We start from the raw sequence: 20,420 nt of genomic DNA, 5'->3' as shown, positions 1-20,420 counted from the left end.
AGAATGCATGCTTAACATATGCAAATCCCTCAATCCCTACCCATTACTTACCCCAAAGGTAATTCTCCCCTAAGTTATTATGCAATGTATTTCTCAAAGTGCACTGCTTATTTTTGTAAAATTTGGCACGTACATGAATACCATATTTACATCATTTCCACTAAGCCCCTCTTTCATGTTCCCCTACTCCATCTCAAATTCATAACCTCTTAGTGTTGCTTATATTACAATAATAACTTACACACACACACACACACACACACATACACACGTAAATACAGCCTACTAATCATTATAGTGCTGTTTATATGTTTAGGTGTTTAGGGTTCCAGTGTTGCTTGTATGTTCAGGTATTTAGGTATGGTCTCATGGGACTGAATAACCTATTAGGGGCCTTATTCCTGGAGAAGAATAATTCTTGCCTATAGCTGTTCAGCTACACTTGAGATCTTGTGTGACTGCCCTTATTCATGTTGGGATGACAATTGTGGTGGCCATCACACAGGTCTTGTTTAGGTGATCATATTAAAATTAAATTCTCAAAAATTACTACAAAAATAAGTAATCAACTGTTCTTAAAACCAACAAATGCATTATGTATATGTATGGTACTGTCAAAAAAATGAAACTTAGTCTTGAAAAACCAAAAAAAAATAAAAAATGAAATGTAAAGGAAGGGCCTAAAATAGGTAATACTTCTTTAAAAAAACGACAACGCTAAAGTTAATTAAACGACTTAGTTTCACAACTGGTAAAGTTAATCAAGGTAGTATGAGACTGGCATAAGAATAAATATATATGCTGGGCATGTAGGCGTATGCCTTTAATCTGCTTTGGAAGCAGAGGCAGGCAGATTTCAGTGAGTTTGAGGCGTGCCTGATCTATGTAGCAAGATCCAGGGCAGCCAGCATTATATGGTAAGACACTGTGCTAAGACACTGTGCCCTGGCGGTAGTGACTCACACCTTTAATCCCAGTATTCAGGAGGCAGAAGCATGCAGATCTCTGAGTTTGAGGTTAGCCTGGTCTACACAGTGAGTTCCAAGACATCCAGAGCTATACAGAAACTCTGTCTTAAAAAAAAACATAAAGGCAATGTCTCTTAAAAATTAAACTAATAAATAAAAGAATGGATGTAGGTAGATAAATGGAACAAAATTAAGAATCCAGAATACACAATTAAATATGATCAATTTACTTTTGACATAAGTGCCAAGACAATTATTAGGAGAAAAGGATATTTCTTTTAACAAAGGATGCTGAGTTAACTGGGTATTTATTAATATATATAAACAATTACATATAAAACTGATATAAAAATGAATCAAGATGAAAATGTAAAAAGCAAACTATAAAACTACTAGAAGGAAGCACAGGAAAATATCTTTGTGACCTAGGACTGAGCAAACAAAGATCTTCTGGGGGAATCAGCAATACTACAGAGAAAGTGATTAAAACTGTATGGTATTTATACAGTGACAAGAAGGCAGATCAATGAAATAGAATTGAAGACCCAGAAATGAACCCACACACCTGTGGTCACTTGATCTTTGACAAAGAAGCCAAAACCATCCAGTGGATAAAAGATAGCCTTTTCAACAAATGGTGCTGGCTCAACTGGTGGTCAGCATGTAAAAGAATGCAAATTGACCCATTCATATCTCCATGTACTAAGCTCAAATCCAAGTGTATCAAGAACCCCCACATAAAACCAGACACACTGAAACTAATAGAAGAAAAAGTGAAGAAAAGCCTTGAACTCATGGTCACCAGGGGAATTTTCCTCAACAGAACTCCAACAGCTCAGGCTCTAAGATCAAGAATTGATAAATGGGACCTCATGAAGCTGAAAAGCTTCTGTAAGGCAAAAGACATAGTCAATAGGATGTCAGTAATTAAGTTAACTTGAAAAAAAAAAAACAAAAGAACCAAATAAACATTTCTCCAAGTAACCATAACCACAGACACACAAAAAAACATATTCCATACCATTAGTCAATAGGAAAATCCAAACCCAAATTAAAGTGAGTAAGATATGGTGCGGCATACCTATGATGCCAGTACACCAAAGACTAAGGCAGGAGAATGGTGAATCTTAAGTTCGCCTAGGCTAACAAAGAAAGCATCTATGTCCAAAACAAAATAATCTGATTAGTTTTGATAACTTGCTAAGTGAAAATAAACCATACAGAAAAAGAAGATGCATGATCTGATTTTTATCTCAGATCCATTAAAAACACAGAAATTTGTATAAGTAAAGAGTACAGAGGTAGTTATGAAGGATAAGGTAAGATAGGTCAGATATTGGTTAAGAGGTACAGAGTTGCAGTTATGTAGTATGAGTAAGTTCTAGAAGTCTTACTGATTATTTAATCAACAATATTGCCTTGTATACTTGAAAATCAACAATTCTGCCCTGTACACTTGAAAACTTTTAACTCTATAGATACTTTAGTTCCATGGGACCACATGCCCTCTTCTGGCCTATCAGTAGGCATGTGCGTGCGCATACACACACACACACACACACACACACACACACACACACAAACAAACACACACCATTTAAAAAGAAACATACAATGAGCCTAGCATGGTGGTACACTTCTGTATGCCTAGCACTTGGAAGGTAGAGGCAGAAGAATTGAAAAGGTCAATTTCAGCTATAGTGTAACATTGTGGCCTGCTTGAATTACAAGAGACTCTATCTTAAAAAAATATTTTAAAATGAGAAAAACAGGGATGGCGGGATGGCGAGATGGCTCAACAGTTAAGAGCACCAACTGCTCTTCTGAAGGTCCTGAGTTCAAATCCCAGCAACCACATGATGGCTCACAACCATCCATAACAAGATCTGACCCCTCTCTTCTGGAGTGTATGAAGCTGTGTAGACAGCTACAATGTATTTATATATAGTAAATTAATAAAGTCGTTTAAAAATGAGAGAAACAATGCCAAAGCTACACATGACTAATAAGTAATGAAGAGAAACACAAACACATACACATACAAACACACACTACCAACATCAAAATAATAGGAATAAACAATTAATATTAAACATTAACATCTCACAATATCAATGGACTCAATTTCCCCAATAAAAAGATACAGGGTAACAGAATGTATGTGAACACAGGATCTAGTCTTCTGAACAATAGAAGAAACACATCTTAATAACAAAGATAGACAGGGTCTTCCTGCCGCCATTTGCACCAGGGAGCCTGGAGACTCCACAGCCTTCTGTGCACAGCCCACCAGGAAAGAGAGATCTCCCAGTATCGCTATCACTTCTGAGCACAGAGGTGAGATCTCCACCTTCTCTCTGGAGGGGACCGGCTAAGAGCACACAGGGCCTAAGATCAGTGGAGCAGCTGGGACAGAAGTCTTCCAGCTGCCATTTACACCAGGGAGCCGGGAAACTCCGTAGCCTGCCAGGAGAGAGAGATCTCGCAGCAGTGCTTTTACTTTTGAGCTCAGAGGAGTAAGGACACAGGTTTACAGGCCCACAGGAGGAACAAACTCATTAATTAGTTGAAACATTTGTGATAAAATCAAAGATGTACATTGAAAACATTACTGATAAAATAGAGGAAATACATAGAAAGACATTAAAATTGAAGATTATCATGAAAAATAATGCAGATAAAATGTTAGACATAAAAACATTACTAAATTAATTAAAAGGGAAATTACAAACATTTTCTGATAAAACTGAAGATTTACATGAGAAATATTTTATTAATCTATGTCTTTTTAATGGGGAGTTGAGTCCATTGTTGTTAAGAGATATTAATGAATAGTGATTGTTGCTTCCTGTTATTTTTGGTGTTATTTTTATTATTGTGCGGTTATCTTCTTTTGGGTTTGTTGGAAGATTAATTTCTTGCTTTTTCTAGGGTGTAGTTTCTCTCCTTGTGTTGGCATTTTCCATCAATTATCCTTTGTAGGGCTGGATTTGTGGAAAGATATTATGTAAATTTGATTTTATCATGGAATATCTTGGTTTCTCCATCTATGATGATTGAGATTTTTACTGGGTATAGTACTCTTAGCTGGCATTTGTGTTCTCTTAGGGTCGGTATGAGGTCTGCCCAGGATCTTCTAGCTTTCATCGTCTCTGGTGAGAAGTCTGGTGTGATTCTGATAGGTATGCTTTTATAAGTTACTTGCCCTTTTAAAGGTGTCTGTGTGTGTGTGTGTATAATTTCCACCTTCAATCAACTTAGAACATGTTTTTCTATATATTTCTTCAATTTTATCAGAAATATTTTCCATGTAAATCTTCACATTTATCAGAAAATGTTTATAAGTCCACTTTCAATCAACTTAGGAATACTTTTATGCCTACCATTATTAGATCTATATAAAATTTTCCATGATAATCTTCAATTCTAAGATACTTTTCTACATTTTTCTACAATTTTATCAGAAATATTTTCCATGTAAATCTTCAATTCTATCATAAAATGTTTCTATTCCATATTTCAATTAATTTAGCAATGTTTTACATGTCTACCACTTTACTCTTTAATTTTCCATGAAAATTGTAAATTTTAACGTGTTTATCTGAAATATTTTCCATGTAAATCTTTAATTTTATTATAAAGTGGTTTTACTTCCCTTTTCAATAATAATATAAAAAAGTTAGACAGTACCTTAGAATAAAGGGCTTGAAAAAAAGGTTTTCTAAGAAACAGACCTAAGAAGCAACATCTAATGAAATAGACTTTCAACCAAAATTAATTAAAAGAAATAGGGAAAGACACTTCATACTCACCACAGGAAAAATTCACCAAGATAACTTCTCATTTCAGAGTATCTATGTCCCAAATGCACCCACATTTGTAAAAGAAACATTACTAAAGCTTAAATCACACATAGAACTGCACACATCAATAGTGGGAGATTTCAACACCCCAATCTCACAAAAGAACATGGAACCCAGACAGAAACTAAGGAGAGAAATAATGAAACTTACAGGTGTTATGAATTGAATGGACCTAACAGTTATCTACAGCACATTTCAACCAAACACAAAAGAATATACCTTCTTCTCAGCCCCTCACAGAACATTCTCCAAAATGACCACATACTCAGTCACAAAGCAAGCCTCAACAGAAAGAAGAAAATTAAAATAACCCCCTGTATCTTATCAGACTAACATGAACCAAAGCTGGATTTAAACAACAAAAGCCTACATGCTCAGAGAAACTAAACAACTTTCTACTCAGACCACTGAGTCAGAGTAGAAAAAAAGAAATTAAAGACTTTCTAGAATTCAACAAAAGGGACAATATACCCAAACTTATAGGAAACAAAGAAAGCAGAACTAAGAAGAACATTCATAGCACTAAGTGCCTTCATAAAGAAATTAGAGATTTCTCATACTAGCAACTTAACAGTACACTTGAAAGCTCTAGAACAAAAAGAAGCAAACATACCCAAGACAAATTGACATTAGGAAATAATTAAACCGAGAGCTGAAATCAATCAATTAGAAACTAAGAGAACAATACAAAGAATAAAAGAAACCAAGAGTTGCATCCTGTTGCAATATGCACCAGGGAGCCAGGTGGCTCCACAGTCCTCCATGCACAGTCTGCCAAGAGAGATCTCCCAGCAGCACTTTCACTTCTGGGCCCAGAGGTGTGAGCCCCATGTTCTCTTCAATAACTATCCAGAGAGGAACAGCTAGGAGCACAAGGAGCTCACTGGGCATACCAATCAGTGGAGCAGCTGGGAAAGGAGCCTTCTGGTCACCATCAGCACCTGGGAGCCGAGTTGCCATTGCCATCTGCACACAGATCCCACAGAAGAGAGCTGGTCTCCCAGGAGTGCTGACAGAGGCTTACAAGCCCACAGGAGGAACAAACTCCATCCAGAGAAAGCAAGGCCAACTAAGGCCAGAGATAACCAGATGGCAAAAGGTATGGGCAAGAACCCTACCAATAAAAGGCAAGGCTATGTGGCATCATCAGAATTCAGTTCTCCCACCACAGCAAGTCCTGGACACCCCAACACACTGGAAATGCAAGATATAGATTTAAAATCACATCTTATGATGCTGATAGAGGACTTTAAGAAGAGCATAAATAACTCCCTTAAAGAAATACAGGAAAACACAGGTAAACAGGTAGAAGCCCTTAAAGAGGAAGCACAAAAGTACCTGAAAGAACTATAGAAAAACACAACCAACAGGTGAAGGAACTGAACAAAACCATCCAGGATCTAAAAATGGAAGTACAAACAATGAAGAAATCACAAAGGAAGACAACCCTGGAGATAGAAAACCTTGGAAATAAATCAGGAATCAAAAGAAGCAAGCATCAACAACAGAATATAAGAGTTAGAAGAGAGAATCTCAGGTACTGAAGATACAATAGAAAATATTGACACAGCAGTCAAAGAAAATGCAAAGGGCAAAAAGCTCCTAACCCAAAACATCCAGAAAATCCAGGACACAACGAGAAGACCAAACATAAGGATAATAGGTATAGATGAGAGCGAGGATTTACATCTTAAAGAGCCAGCAAATATCTTCAACAAAAATGTAGATGAAAACATTCCTAATTTAAAGAAAGAGATGCCCATGAACATACAAAAAGCCTACAGAACTCCAAACAGACTGGACCAGAAAAGAAATTCCTCCAGTCACATAATAATCAAAACATCAAATGCACAAAACAAAGAAAGAATACTAAAAGCAGTAAGAGAAAAAGTTCAAGTAACATATAAAGGCAGACCTATAAGAATTACACCAGACTTCTCACCAGAGACTATGAAAAAGCCAGAAGATCCTGGGCAGATGTCATGCAGACACTAAGAGAACACAAAGGTCAGTCTAGACTACTATACCCAGCAAAACTCTCAATCACCATAGATGGAAAAATCAAGATATTCCATGACAAAAATAACTTTACACAATATCTTTCCACAAATCCAGCCCTTCAAAGGATAATAAATGGAAACTTCCAATACAAGGAGGGAAACTACGCCCTAGAAAAAGCAAGAAAATAATCAAACTCAGAGCTGAAATCAACCAAATAGAAACAAAAAGAACTATACAATGAATCAACAAAACCAGGAACTGGATCTCTGAGAAAAATCAACAAGGTGGATAAACCCTTAGCCACATTAACCAGGGGACAAAGAGATAGTATCCAAATTAACAAAAATCAGAAATGAAAAGGGAGATATATCAACAGAAATTGAGGAAATCCAAAAAATCATCAGATCCTACTACAAAAGCATTTACTCAACAAAACTGGAAAATCTAGATGAAATGGAAAATTTCCTAGACAGATAACAGATACCAAGGTTAAATCAGGATCAGATAAACGATCTAAACAGCCCCATAACCCCTAATGAAATAGAAGCAGTCATCAATAGTCTCCCAACCAAAAAAAGCCAATGGGTTTGATGCAGAGTTCTATCAGACCTTCAAAGAAGGCCTAATACCAATACTTTCCAAACTATTCCACAAAATAGAAACAGAAGGAACACTACCCAATTCCTTCGATGAAGCCACAATTACCCTGATACCTAAACCACACAAAGATCCAACAAAGAAGGGCAACTTCAGACCAATTTCCCTTAAGAATATCAATGCAAAAATACTCAATAAAATTCTCGCAAACCGAATCCAAGAACACATCAAAATCATCATCCATCACCATCAAGTAGGCTTCATCTCAGGGATGCAGTGGTGGTTCATTATAAGGAAATCCATCAGCATAATCCACTCATAAACAAACTCAAAGAAAAAAAAACCACACGATCATTTCATTAGATGCTGGAAAAGCATTTTACAAAATCCAACACCTCTTCACGATAAAAGTCTTGGAAAGATTAGGAATCCAAGGCCCATACCTAAACATAGTAAAAACAATATACAGCAAACTAATAACGAACATCAAACTAAATGGAGAGAAACTTGAAGCAATCCTACTAAAATCAGGGACTAGAGAAGGCTGCCCTCTCTTTCCCTATCTATTCAATATAGTACTTGAAGTTCTAGCTAGAGTGATTAGACAACATAAGGAGGTCAAAGCGATACAAATTAGAAAGGAAGAAGTAAAATTATCACTATTTGTAGATGATATGATAGTATACTTAAGTGACCCCAAAAATTCCACCAGAGAACTCCTAAACCTGATAACTTTAGCAAAGTGGTTGCACATAAAATTAACTCAAACAAATTGGTGGCCTTCCTCTACTCGAAGGATAAATAGGCTGAGAAAGAAATCAGGGAAACAATACCCTTCACAATAGCCACAAATAATATGAAATACCTTGGTATGACTCTAACTAAACTAGTCAAATCTGTATTGACAAGAACTTCAAGTCTCTGAAGAAAGAAATCAAAGATCTCAGAAGATGGAAAGATCTCCCATGCTCATGGATTGGCAGGATTAATATAGTAAAAATGGCCAACCTGCTGAAAGCAATCTACAGGTTCAATGCAATCCCCATCAAAATTCCAACTCATTTCTTTATAGAGTTAGAAAGAGCAATTTGCAAATTCATCTGGAATAACAAAAGAAAAAAAAAACCAGGAGAGTGAAAACTAATTTCAACAATAAAAGAACTTCTGGTAGAATCACCATCCCTGACCTCAATCAGTACTACAGAGCAATCATGATAAAAACTGCATGGTATTGGCACAGGGACAGGCAGGTAGATCAATGGAATACAATTGAAGTCTCAGAAATGAACCCACACACCTGTGGTCACTTGATCAAATAAGCCTATTAAAAATGGGGTACAGAGCTAAACAAAGAATTTTCAACTGAGGAATACCGAATGGCTGAGAAGCACCTAAAGAATGTTCAACATCCACCTCACACCAGTCAGAATGGCTAAGATCAAAAACTCAGGTGACAGCAGATGCTGGCGAGGATGTGGAGAAAGAGGAACACTCCTCCACTGCTGGTGGGATTGCAAGCTGGCACAACCACTCTGGATATCAGTTTGGTGGTTCCTCAGAAAATTGGACATAGCACTACTTGAGGACCCAGTTATACCACTCCCGGGCATATACCCAGAAGATGCTCCAATATGTAATAAGGATACATGTTCCACTATGTTCATTGCAGCCATATTTATAATAGCCAGAAGCTGGAAAGAACCCAGATGTCCCTCAACAGAGGAATGGATACAGAAAATGTGGTATATATACACAATGGAGAACTACTCAGCTATTAAAAAACAATTAATTCATGAAATTCTTAGGGAAATGGAGGGAACTAGAAAATATTATCCTGAGTGAGGTAGCCCAATCACAAAAGAACACACATGGTATGCATTCACTGATAAGTGGATATTAGCTCAGAAGCTCAGAATACCCAAGATATAATTTACAGACCACATGAAGCTCAAGAAGAAGACCAAAGTGTGGATACTTCAGTCCTTCTTAAAAGAGGGAACAAAATACCCATGGGAGGAGATACAAAGACAAATTATGGAGCAGAGACTGAAGAAAAGACCATCCAGAGATTGCCCCACCTGGGGATCCATCCCATATACAGTTACCAAATCCAGACACTATTGTGGATGCCAAGGGAGCCTGATATAGCTGTCTCCTGAGAGGCTCTGCCAGTGCCTGACAGAGGGGGATGCTTTCAGCCAACCACTGAACTGAGCACTGGGACCCTAATGGAGGCGTTAGAGAAAGGTCCGAAGGAGCTGAAGGGGTTTGCAGCCTGATAGGAGGAACAGCAATATGAATCAACCAGTACCCCCCAGAGCTACTAGGAACTAAACCACCAACCAAAGAGTACACATAGAGGGACCTATGGCTCCAGCTGCTTATGTAGCAGAGGGTGGCCTTGTTGGACATCAATGAGAGGATAGGCCCTTGGTCCTGAGAAGGTTCGATGACCTAGTGTAGAGGAATGCCAAGACAGTGAAGCAAGAGTGGGTGGGTTAGTGAGGGGAAGGGGAGATGGGATAGGGTGTTTTAGGAGGGGAACCGAGAAAGGGGATAACTTTTGAAATGTAAATAAAGAAAATATCTAATAAAAAATAAACGAAAAACAAAAAACATTTTTAAAGGAAAATGTCAGAATGAAATCTGCTACTTACATACTGACTAAAAAATTATGGTTATGTATAGAAAAAACAAAAGGTAAGAGATGGAAATAGGATTTTTCACTGCATGCTGTACCACGCATTTGCTTTTTTGTACATTTATTTATTTCATAGAGAAGGTGTGTGTGTGTGTGTGTGTGTGTGTGTCACAGTACACAAATGGAAGTCAGAGGGTGACTCAAGGGAAGATGGTTTTGTTCTTTCAGAGAGATGAACAGGGTCTCATCAGGATTGGTGATTAGTGCCTTTAACTACTGAGCCATCACCTCAGACTGAACTATTTGAATTTTAACCCATATAAACTGAAATTTAAGCATCTTCTAAAAATATAAATAAAAAAATACATATATTGTTTTTCACACACACACACACCCAATATCATGTATGTCTTTTTAAAAGTAAAGGTGCAATTGCATGTTATTTTATAATCTGATTTGTTTCACTGAAAAACATATCTTGGGGCTGGAGATGGCTCAATGAGAGCATTAATTGGCTGCTCTTCTAGAGGTCCCAGATTGAATTCCTGGCTCCCTGGTGGAGGCTCACAGCTCTCTGTAACTCCAGTTCTAGGAAATATAACTCCCTTTTCTGGTCTTCTAAAACACTGCATGAACCTGGTACACACACATATTAAGGTAAAAACATACACAAAATAAAAGTAAATCTTAAGGCTAAGTATGGTGTCTCATGCCTTTAATCCCAGCATTTGGCAGGCAGGTAGATTTTTTTGTGAGTATGAGGACAGCCTGGTCTACAGAGCAAGTTCCAGGACAGACAAAGCTTCAAAAAGAAACGCTATCTTGAAAAATCAAAACAAGTAAAAAAATTAATTATGCTATTAAACACACATACACACACACACACACACACACACACACACACACACAGAGAGAGAGAGAGAGAGAGAGAGAGAGAGAGAGAGAGAGAGAGAGAGAGAGAGAGAGAGAGAGAAAGAGAAATGGTAGTAGAACATGCTTCCAATCCGAGGAATCATACCATGATCCCAGCAATCAGGATACAAAGGTAGGAGGATGATTTCAAGATGAACACAGCCTACCTATATAAGTGATTTCAGTATCACCCTGAGGTATATAGGTAGAACTTACCTCAAAAAAAGGTGTTGGGGGGAAGATTGGGGATGTAGTTCAATAGTATATAAAAACCCTTAAATTCAATCACTGGTATGAATAAAAAAAAAACTCTTAAATATACCTTGAAGCAGGGAATGTCTATAGTGGTAACTATTTGGGAGCCTGGAGTATTACTTGAGATCAGGAATTTAAGACCAACCTGAGCAACATAGTGAGACATCCATCTCAATCAGGAAGACACTACTTTGGGCATCCTTTTGTGCTAACGGATATTAAACTGCTCCATTCTTTTACATTCCCTAATACTCGGGAATTACTACAGCAATTTTTTAAGGACATACTATAATTTATTTAACCTGTGCTGGCAAACATTTGAATTAATTTCAGGCACATATCTTTACAATGATGCAGTATGCACTGAACATTTCTCCTTACACATTTGTACTAATAGTGTGTACAATATACAATCCATAAACTGAATTCCCATGCATTTAATTATAAAGGCATGTTATAAAAACATGTTTTAAAATATATGTTCTTGAGATAGCAAAATGGCCCAGTACATAAAAGCACTAGGTATGCAAAACCTGACAAATTGTGATTCTTGGAACCCATATCAGAAAAAATGAATTTCTAAAAGTTGCCCTCTGACTATCATGCCCATACTGTGGCACACCTGTATTGCCGTTGACCCCCACCCTTCTACACATATAGTGAATAAAACTTAACTAAAATTCCCTATGTTCTTTTGTTAAAGATTTATTTTTATTTTATATACATGAATATTTGGCCTGCACTATGTATGTGCATCACACATGAGTCTAGTGCCCATGGAGATCAGAAGAGGTTATCTGATTTCCTGTACCTAGAGTTATGGAAGATTGTGAGCCACATATATGAGCATTGAAAACTGGGGTTCTCTATAAGAGCAGTAAGTGCTTTTAACAGCTGAGCCATCTTTCAACCCTGTTTTCTTAATCTGTATACTTACTAACATTCCTACTAGTAGTTCTACCATGATAACTTGTTAAAATTCTCAAACCTATACAACATCTTTTTCAAAATTACTAGTTAAACTCTTGACCTCTCCCCCATCCACCATGACTTCTAAACAAAGTAAATATCTATTAACATTTGGATATTAGCCTAAATACTGCCCTTCCCTCACTATATTCCAACTCCCAGGTCCACATTTTAATTGTCACTGCTATTCTTAGTTATCTCTGTGCTTCTTTTACTCATCTTACCTGCCATTAGCCATCAACAGGGCCAGGGGGCTCTCACTGCCATCAAGGTCCATGTCTGCTGAGTCATCATCTGAGTCATTCAAGCAGGTGCCACTGATGTTGAACTGTAGAAGGAGGAGGCTCAGTTGTCACCAGACTGAGACTCCCAGGTAAAGAAAGATGGCCAGTTTCCTCTGGTTTTACTATAAAACTGTCAACCCTCTGACATAAGGCCTTCTCATATGCCTGTCCCCAACCCCCACCTCCAACAATTATAGGAGTAGGAGGTTGAGAATATATAGCTGGCTCGGGAAAAACATAGCATACTTGTGAAACATAGTTCCTAAATAGGGAAGAGGGTCCCATTATTAGATACCCAGATAGGGCAACACAATACTTAGACAAGGTGAAGCCCTGAGGGAGGAGACAAGGACCTCTTCAAGAATCTAACCTGACAGACAACATTCTCAAATCTCATTCCCACCTTAGTATATCAAGATTCAACTCGTGTCATGTACCTAGCAAAGAGTTCCTAAGCCTTATCTAGATAGAATCAACCGCCTTCTGTGCCTCATAACCCCACATATACCCTCGATCATGGGTGGCATCCACATTTCATTTTACTCTTTTGTTTTTATGTTTATCTTCCTTTCTAGCCTCTCAACCTCTTGAGTTCCATCCACAGCACCTATCACAGTGCCCAGCACAGAAAATGTCTCAATAAAATGCCTGTTAAATGAGTGGAACTGGTAGCCAAACACCAGGGGACCTAAGAGATGGAACAGGATAGCCTGATTTTTTGAAATACTGCTCTTCCAAGGGACCCAAAAGGGTTGGGCTGAACCCATGGGCCAGCACCCACCTTTGCTTTCTGGGAAGGGCCTGTCTTCAGTGCCTGATGACTGTATGGGTCCATGAGATTATAGCTCAACTGGCCAGCAGGCCCCAAGGCTGAACTCTGCTTGCCCTTTCGCTCTGCCTTCTTGAAGATATCCTTGGGCTTCAGGCCTTTCTTCTTTGAACCATTTTTGGAGGGCAGTGACAGCTTGGACATGGATACTGAAGTGGAATGGGCTGGCCTGGTTAAGGGGATGGAGCCGGCTGGGAAGATCCTCTGCAGCCCAAAGATATTGCTCGTCTTCCCAACGTTCTGTTGGAAGATGTCCTACAAGAGTATTAGTACACGACGGGGTTAGAGCTTACTCAAGGGTTCTCTCTATGCTAAGAGCAGAGGTCTGTTCCCAGCACTAATGGTACTGCCAAGAAAGTGGCTGCTTATACATGTGCTCCACATATGCACACCCCTGGTTTCTGTACAGTGAGCCATCATACATTTATTGGGTGGCATTTCTTTACCCAGCCATTGACAAAGAGAAGACGAGCAAAGAAAAAGCCCAGCATTACTGTCAAGACTGGAGGGAAAAGACTCCAAGATTAGCTGACACAAAATAAAAAATAATCAAGTACTTGTCTGTGTGGTTGAAACTCTAAGGACTATAGAACTTTTGAAGAAAGTTCCTAGTCTTAATTTTGCTACCAGCTATCTCTCTGACCTAGGGAAAGTTATCTGATGGAACAAGTTCTAGAGCTTGCTTGTTGAGCTGTATAATTAAAAGCCAAGACTAAAAAGGTGTTTTTCAAAGATATTCTGTGGTTTCTTTGAGCTTCCTGGGAGAAATATTGGGAATAGATGGCATGTGGAAGGCAGATGAGAGGAACAAGGGGAGCTCTAGGTCTCTGACCTTTATCGTATTCAAAGCAGCTATGCTTTAATTTGTTATATAAACTGGTTTCCATATAAAAGTATTCTATTGCTTTAAAATGTTTGAAAGTCAATGAACAGGTCATGTTCTATCTCATGAGGTTTCTTCTAGCCAGCCCAAAATTCTGTTTATATAAAACTGGGATATGTAAGAACTGGAAATGATATAGTCATTTGACTGACTCCTAAAAGGTATGAGTGACATGGAGAAAAATGATGTAGGATGTAGACATTGTAGACTATGGTGTAGATAGTGAATCATGCTGTAAGCAGTGAGGTCAGAAGTCTGAATTCTAGAAGCAAACCACTCTACAGCATGGATACACATATGTGCATACATACATATACCATGGAAGGAAGGAAGGGAGGGAGGGAGGGAGAGAAGGAGGGAGGGAAGGAGGGAGGGAGGAAAGGGGAAGTGGGGGAGGGAAAGATAGACACTAACAGAGGAGTAGGGAACAGAGGGAAAGACAAATACACAGATATCTCTTAGGCACTAAGTAGATTTGTGCAGCTCCTAAGACAGCTTATACATCCTCAAGTCCAAGTTTTCTCTGGCGCCTCTGCTACTATACCAGCCCACAGTGAGTTTTCTCTTTGCTAAAAAGTCTATTAATAAAAATGACTCACATTTATTGAGTACTTACTCTGCCAGGCACTGTGTGAGGGGCTCTATATTACCTCTCAATTCTATCAAGGATTTGAAAGGTTGGTAAAGTTATTCCTCATTTTACAGATCAGGAAACTGGGACTCTGAAAGGCTTTCAAGTGAAAGAGCAGGAACCAGAACCCAGGCTTCTCTGAGTTTCTTACTACTCTACCTCCTGCCTTGTGGTATATGCCACCTGTTGAAACATGCCTTTGTAATCATCTTCAAGCTGAGTTTGTTATTTTGTAGAATTCAGAGATTGAGTCAAGGTATTAAAAGTAACAACTACAAGTATCACTATAGTCTATCATTAGAATTTATTAAGTGCCAACTGCATGCTAAGAACTATACTCAATTTTTAATTCACATTACCTTAGTTAATCCTCTTAACAACTTTGAGTAGATATCATTAATCTTATTTTAGAGATAAGGAAACACTTCCATAGAGATTAACTATGTCTGAGTTTATGGGCAGGCACTGTATCATTCCTAGCCCAGTCTGTGGTATATATTCAGAGCACATAATGATTTGAATGAATGACTAAATGAATAAGGCCCTTCATAGAGTCTTCTCCCCTACGCGTTATGCCAACTACAAAGTCCTGACCTGCCATTTGAGTCTCCAGCCCTTCCCAAATGCCTTCCCTCCTCCCATGTTTCTTACTTCAACCAGGCGGATCTCCCTAGCCAGATCTTTAATGAGCTGTACAGTCCGCACTGTCTCTGGGATCTCATCCTCGTGGTCTGGCAGAGCCTGTCAAATAAGAAGCATGAGACAACTGAATTCTCGCAAACATGCCAAGGGCAAGCAATGAAGGAAGGCTAGTCTTTTCAATAACTGATAGTGAACCAATTAGATACTGGATATCCATAGGTCAAACAAAACCAAAAACTTTAATACATTTTTGAAATACACAGAGGATACAGACCTAAATAAACAACCTAAAAATATAAGCCCTATATAACCAAGAAGAAAATGTTTGTGAACTTTTGATAAGCAACTATTTCTTAAGTCACTAATAGCATAAACTACAAAAGAAAAACTGATAAAAATGGGCTGACCCAGTATATGGAATGCTCTCAGAGCATGTAATTATTTGAATGAATGACTCAATGAATGCATAAGGAAGGCCCCTTGATAGTCTTCACATTCTTCCCCTACTTATCCAAATCAACTTGGGTAACTTTAATGGTTCCTGCTCTTCTAGGCTAGGAGGGCTACTGCAGGGAAGGAAGCAAAGGCTTCCCATGCAAATCATCTGTACTTCAAAGAAGACTTCGTCCATTAGCCTGTGCCCCTTTAAAGGTGTCCTGCTCTCCTCTGGTTCCTTTTGGCCATGCTCTTTAGAGCCATTCCTGGGTTTCTGGTTCCATACTGACTCAGGGTATGAGTGTTTAAGAACTACACATTCACTTTCTTTTGTTGTTCCTGGAAGAGTCAGTCTGAAGTATACTTCATAGGAAGGACAGAAATAACACTAAAGGTAGCCAGGATGGAGGAAGAGGAAAAAACAGAACTGCAGGCTAGGGGCCAGGGGCTTGTGAGATCAGGGAACAAAGGAAATCCCAAAACATGAAGTTTTAAAATATTAGGGGAATGTTGGCAACACAAAATGAAGAGATTGATGCACAGCTTAAACCAACTATAAGGTCTGAAACTATCCCTTTAGGTGATTATATGGAAGGAAGGAGACTATAGAGAATCTGAAACCTGAGACAGTCTTAATATTTATTCCATCTTTGCATTTCTTTGATTTTTGTAAGTCTTTGAAAAAATTTTCATATAGTATATTTTGATGTGTTTCCCTCCCTCCCAGTTCCTCCCAGATTCTACTCACTCAACTTGTTCTATTTCTCTCTTTAAAACAAACAGAAACAAAACACACACACACACACACACACACACATACACGCACACGCGCACACACACACACGCACACACACACACACACACACACACGAGGGGAGGGATATCAACATGGACTCCTACCCCTAGCCAATATAAGTTATCTGCAATTGATATATGCTGACAAAGGAGAAATCACTTTTCCCTAATATAGTCTTACTGGTTATATTAACCACACCTTAGGGTCGGCGGCCCCATGACCCAGAGTATTTGGCCAAAAGAAAAGGAATTTAGTGTTATTTTTCCATTTCTTAAGGTTGAAATTTTTTAAATGAACATTTGAAAATAAATATATTTACAAGGTTCAAAAATTAAATAATTAAAAAAAGATATGTTAAAAAGCATCCCTATCATTCTACCTTCTTCCACTGGCAACTATTTTTCATTAGTTTCTATGTCCCTGCAAACTGTGTCTTCAGGAGAATATGAACAAATATAAACAGAATTTTTGTTTCTTCCCCTTTTACACATATGGTTGCTTCTATAGATGATTCTGTACCTTCATTTGACAAATTCTGGAGATCTTTCCAAATCAGTACATAGAGAGCTTAAGAAAGATAGTAAGAATTATCTTTTATAGCTGTTTTACACTCAGATGAATATTGGAAATTTTCTAAAAAGTCATTTTGGCAGTAGGCATCAAGAACCTTACATTTTTTCCCATATACCTTGATCCAGTAATTGATTTTTCAGTAATCTATCCTGAAGGAATAAACAAGAGATAAGGAACAAAGACATATGCTTACAGATATTTATCGTATGATTTTCTGTAACTACAGCTCTCCAAATAAGGAAACAAATAGAAAGCAACTATAAACAAATAATTAGGTGATTCCTGAAAAAGAATAGCATGTAATAATTAAGTATTTATGGGGAACTTAAGTAACAAGAAAATTAAGCCAATCTAGTGAGATATAAAATTAAATAAATAATGCAATATCAATTATGTTTCTAAATGCACATGCGGGGGGCCTAAAGATACAAGGTGCAAAGCATATGCAGGGCTCCAATTTTACCTGCAGCACTTCAAAAAATACACACAAGGGGCTTGAGTTGGCTCAGCAGTTAAGAGCACTAGCTGTTCTTCTAGAGGAGAGAGGTTTAATTCCTAACACCCACACTATAATTGTCTGCAACTCCAGTTCCAGGGACTCTGACACCCTCCTCTGATCTCTCCAAGCACTGCATGCATGTTCTGCACTCACATTAGGGCAAAACACCCATAGGCACAAACAAAAAGGAAAAAATATAATGCGCATATAAAAGACCAAAAGGAAATATATCCACATGTTAATGCTAATTCCTCTCAGTTAAAATTACAGGTGAAAATTTTCTCTACAACCATCTATATATTTTTAATTCTGAGGATAAGCATATGTATTATTTCTTAAAATCTGAAACAAAGGCTCCTAACCTAGCTTTCCACTCTAACCCGGGAGCCTATGTGCTTCTTTGATGTTATGACTCCCCAAACATCTATCCATAACCTTTATTGAAGGAAGAACTACTAAGTAGGTATAGAAAAAAGCAAATTTACTTCTTTCTTTGTCCAGGCTCTAAATGCCAAGTTCAGAGCTTTACCACCATGGACCAGGTAGGAAGCAGGGTGTCTCCTATTCTCTCGTAAGCCTAAAGCAGGAATAAAAATAAAGAAGAGTGTCAATACAGCTATTCAGAGGAATGAAGGACTTGTTATCTTTGTCAGACAACCAAAGAAAATGCTGAGGGTTCTGGGCACACCCTCAAATCTGTTACATCAATAGTATTCACTTACTAAAAACTTACTACCCACTAGGCAGCTGTCATTCAACTCTGATATCTACATTGTAAGCAAAGTTCATTTCTAGTTCAGGAAACTAAAGGTCTGAAAGGAATCTTGTTCAAGGATATACATGTTGTAGGTGCCAAAACATGCAGTTGTGTCCATCTGAATATAAGGCCTGTGTTCCTTCTATAAAATTACTCAGCCTTTTTGGTATCAAAATTGTCTATGTTCTGCCTTACTTCATGAGGAGATTATTAATAACCAATTTTAGGCTTTATAAAATATTCTCTACTGTACTAAGCTAGTCAGAATAGGAAAATGAGTCATTAGTTATTCCATGTTTTAACACTTATATGACAGTCTGTCAAAGTGGCAGAGTAAGGGCTTGAAGTATTGGGTAGGAAACTACTCACTAGGCTATGAGGTCCTTTGGAACTGTGATACTTGTTCCTTCTGGCCTAGTCACCTCAAAGAGTCAATTATCAAGCAAGGGACTCATTTTATTTCAGACAAGATTAAGAAAACCAGCATGCTGGTCTCCACCAGAGCAGATACCCAGGACCACAATGATGCCAGGATGTCAAGACTGGGTCTTATCCCTGATTGAGGCATATCCAGGATACTTATGAATCATGTGACATGATTCCATTCATATATATTCTTCAAATGACAAAATTATGGGATTAGTAGTGTACTGGCTGGTTTTGTGTGTCAACTTGACACAGACTGGAGTTATCACAGAGAAAGGAGCTTCAGTTGGGGAAGTGCCTCCATGAGATCCAGCTGTGGGACATTTTCTCAATTAGTGATCAAGGGGGGGCCCTTTGTGGGTGGTACCATCTCTGGGCTGGTAGTCTTGGGGTCTATAAGAAAGCAGGCTGAGCAAGCCAGGGGAAGCAAGCCAGTAAGAAACATCCCTCCATGGCCTCTGCATCAGCTCCTGCTTCCTGACCTGCTTGAGTTCCAGTCCTGACTTCCTTTAGTGATGAACTGCAATGTGGAAGTGTAAGCTCAATAAACCCTTTCCTCCCCAACTTGCTTCTTGGTCATGATGTTTGTGCAGGAATAGAAACCCTAAGACAGTAGTTTCCAGAAATTATGGATGATACAGGGGGAGAAAGTAAGTGAAGTATAATGGTATAATAGTTATGATCACTTTATTTTTTTAGTTAATATAAAAAATAAAAGTTTGAACAACTATATCAGTATACTTTATTCTTACTTATTCAACTCACTGCCCTCTTTCTCCTTTCTTACCCCAGAGTCTCACCTTCTACTTCCACGTATATATCACATTACCCTTTTGTTCTACCCATCCCTCACCAAGTGTGTCTAATCTTCTGACTTTACAACCCAATGTTTTATCTTCAAAGTTCACACTAAATAACCATGCAACTGAGTTACCAAAACAAATTGCAAAAACATTTTAAGTTGGTTTACAATTTCATGCTGAACACCATTTTCTGTTGTCCTTGGCCACACACAGCTATATGAATCTTTTGGCCCACAGGTTGAACACTTCTATTAAATGTCCCTCTCTCCTCTCATAGTCCCCTTCTACTTTGATGTCTATGTCTCTTTCCCTCTGTCTCTGTCTCTCTCTCTTTCACTCACACACACCCACCATAAATTCTAATCTAGATTCTATATATGAGGAAAAAAGTTTGTCTGAGTTTTGCTATTTCGTTTCACATAATGATCTCCAGTATTCATTTTCTGCAAATATAAAAATTTCACTTTTCATTAGTGTTGAATAAAGTACCACTGTGTCTAAGTAGCATTCATGGACCTCTAGCCTGGTTCTAGATCTTGGTTATCAGAACATTTTATAGTATATATTTAAGGTAGTAATAATGTTTTAATATACACAGCAAGGTAGTAGTAGCAGCAAGCTTTCATCTCCCATCCCTCCTCTTCCAAATTTCCACA

At 38.1% G+C, this 20,420-nt stretch overlaps 1 protein-coding gene across 11 annotated transcripts in view; it reads right to left on the bottom strand.

Moving 5' to 3' along the window:
• Positions 1 to 20,420, bottom strand: part of Phf8 (PHD finger protein 8) — a 103,033-nt gene that overhangs the window by 40,653 nt on the left and 41,960 nt on the right. For 10 of the 11 annotated variants that reach the window (XM_052170107.1, XM_052170103.1, XM_052170105.1 and 7 more), the window contains 4 exons: positions 18,264 to 18,355; positions 15,485 to 15,574; positions 13,272 to 13,574; positions 12,431 to 12,534 (listed from right to left, as the gene is read on the bottom strand). In XM_052170107.1, coding sequence (XP_052026067.1) covers positions 12,431 to 12,534; positions 13,272 to 13,574; positions 15,485 to 15,574; positions 18,264 to 18,355 — 589 coding nt within the window. The remainder of the gene's footprint in view (positions 1 to 12,430; positions 12,535 to 13,271; positions 13,575 to 15,484; positions 15,575 to 18,263; positions 18,356 to 20,420) is intronic. The other variant, XM_052170111.1, reaches the window with a different exon arrangement.

The sequence above is a fragment of the Apodemus sylvaticus genome, chromosome X, assembly GCF_947179515.1.
Source record: "Apodemus sylvaticus chromosome X, mApoSyl1.1, whole genome shotgun sequence".
NCBI lineage: Eukaryota > Metazoa > Chordata > Mammalia > Rodentia > Muridae > Apodemus > Apodemus sylvaticus.
The sequence above is the reverse complement of the archived record's forward strand: the minus strand, read 5'-3'. Positions and strand labels throughout refer to the sequence as shown.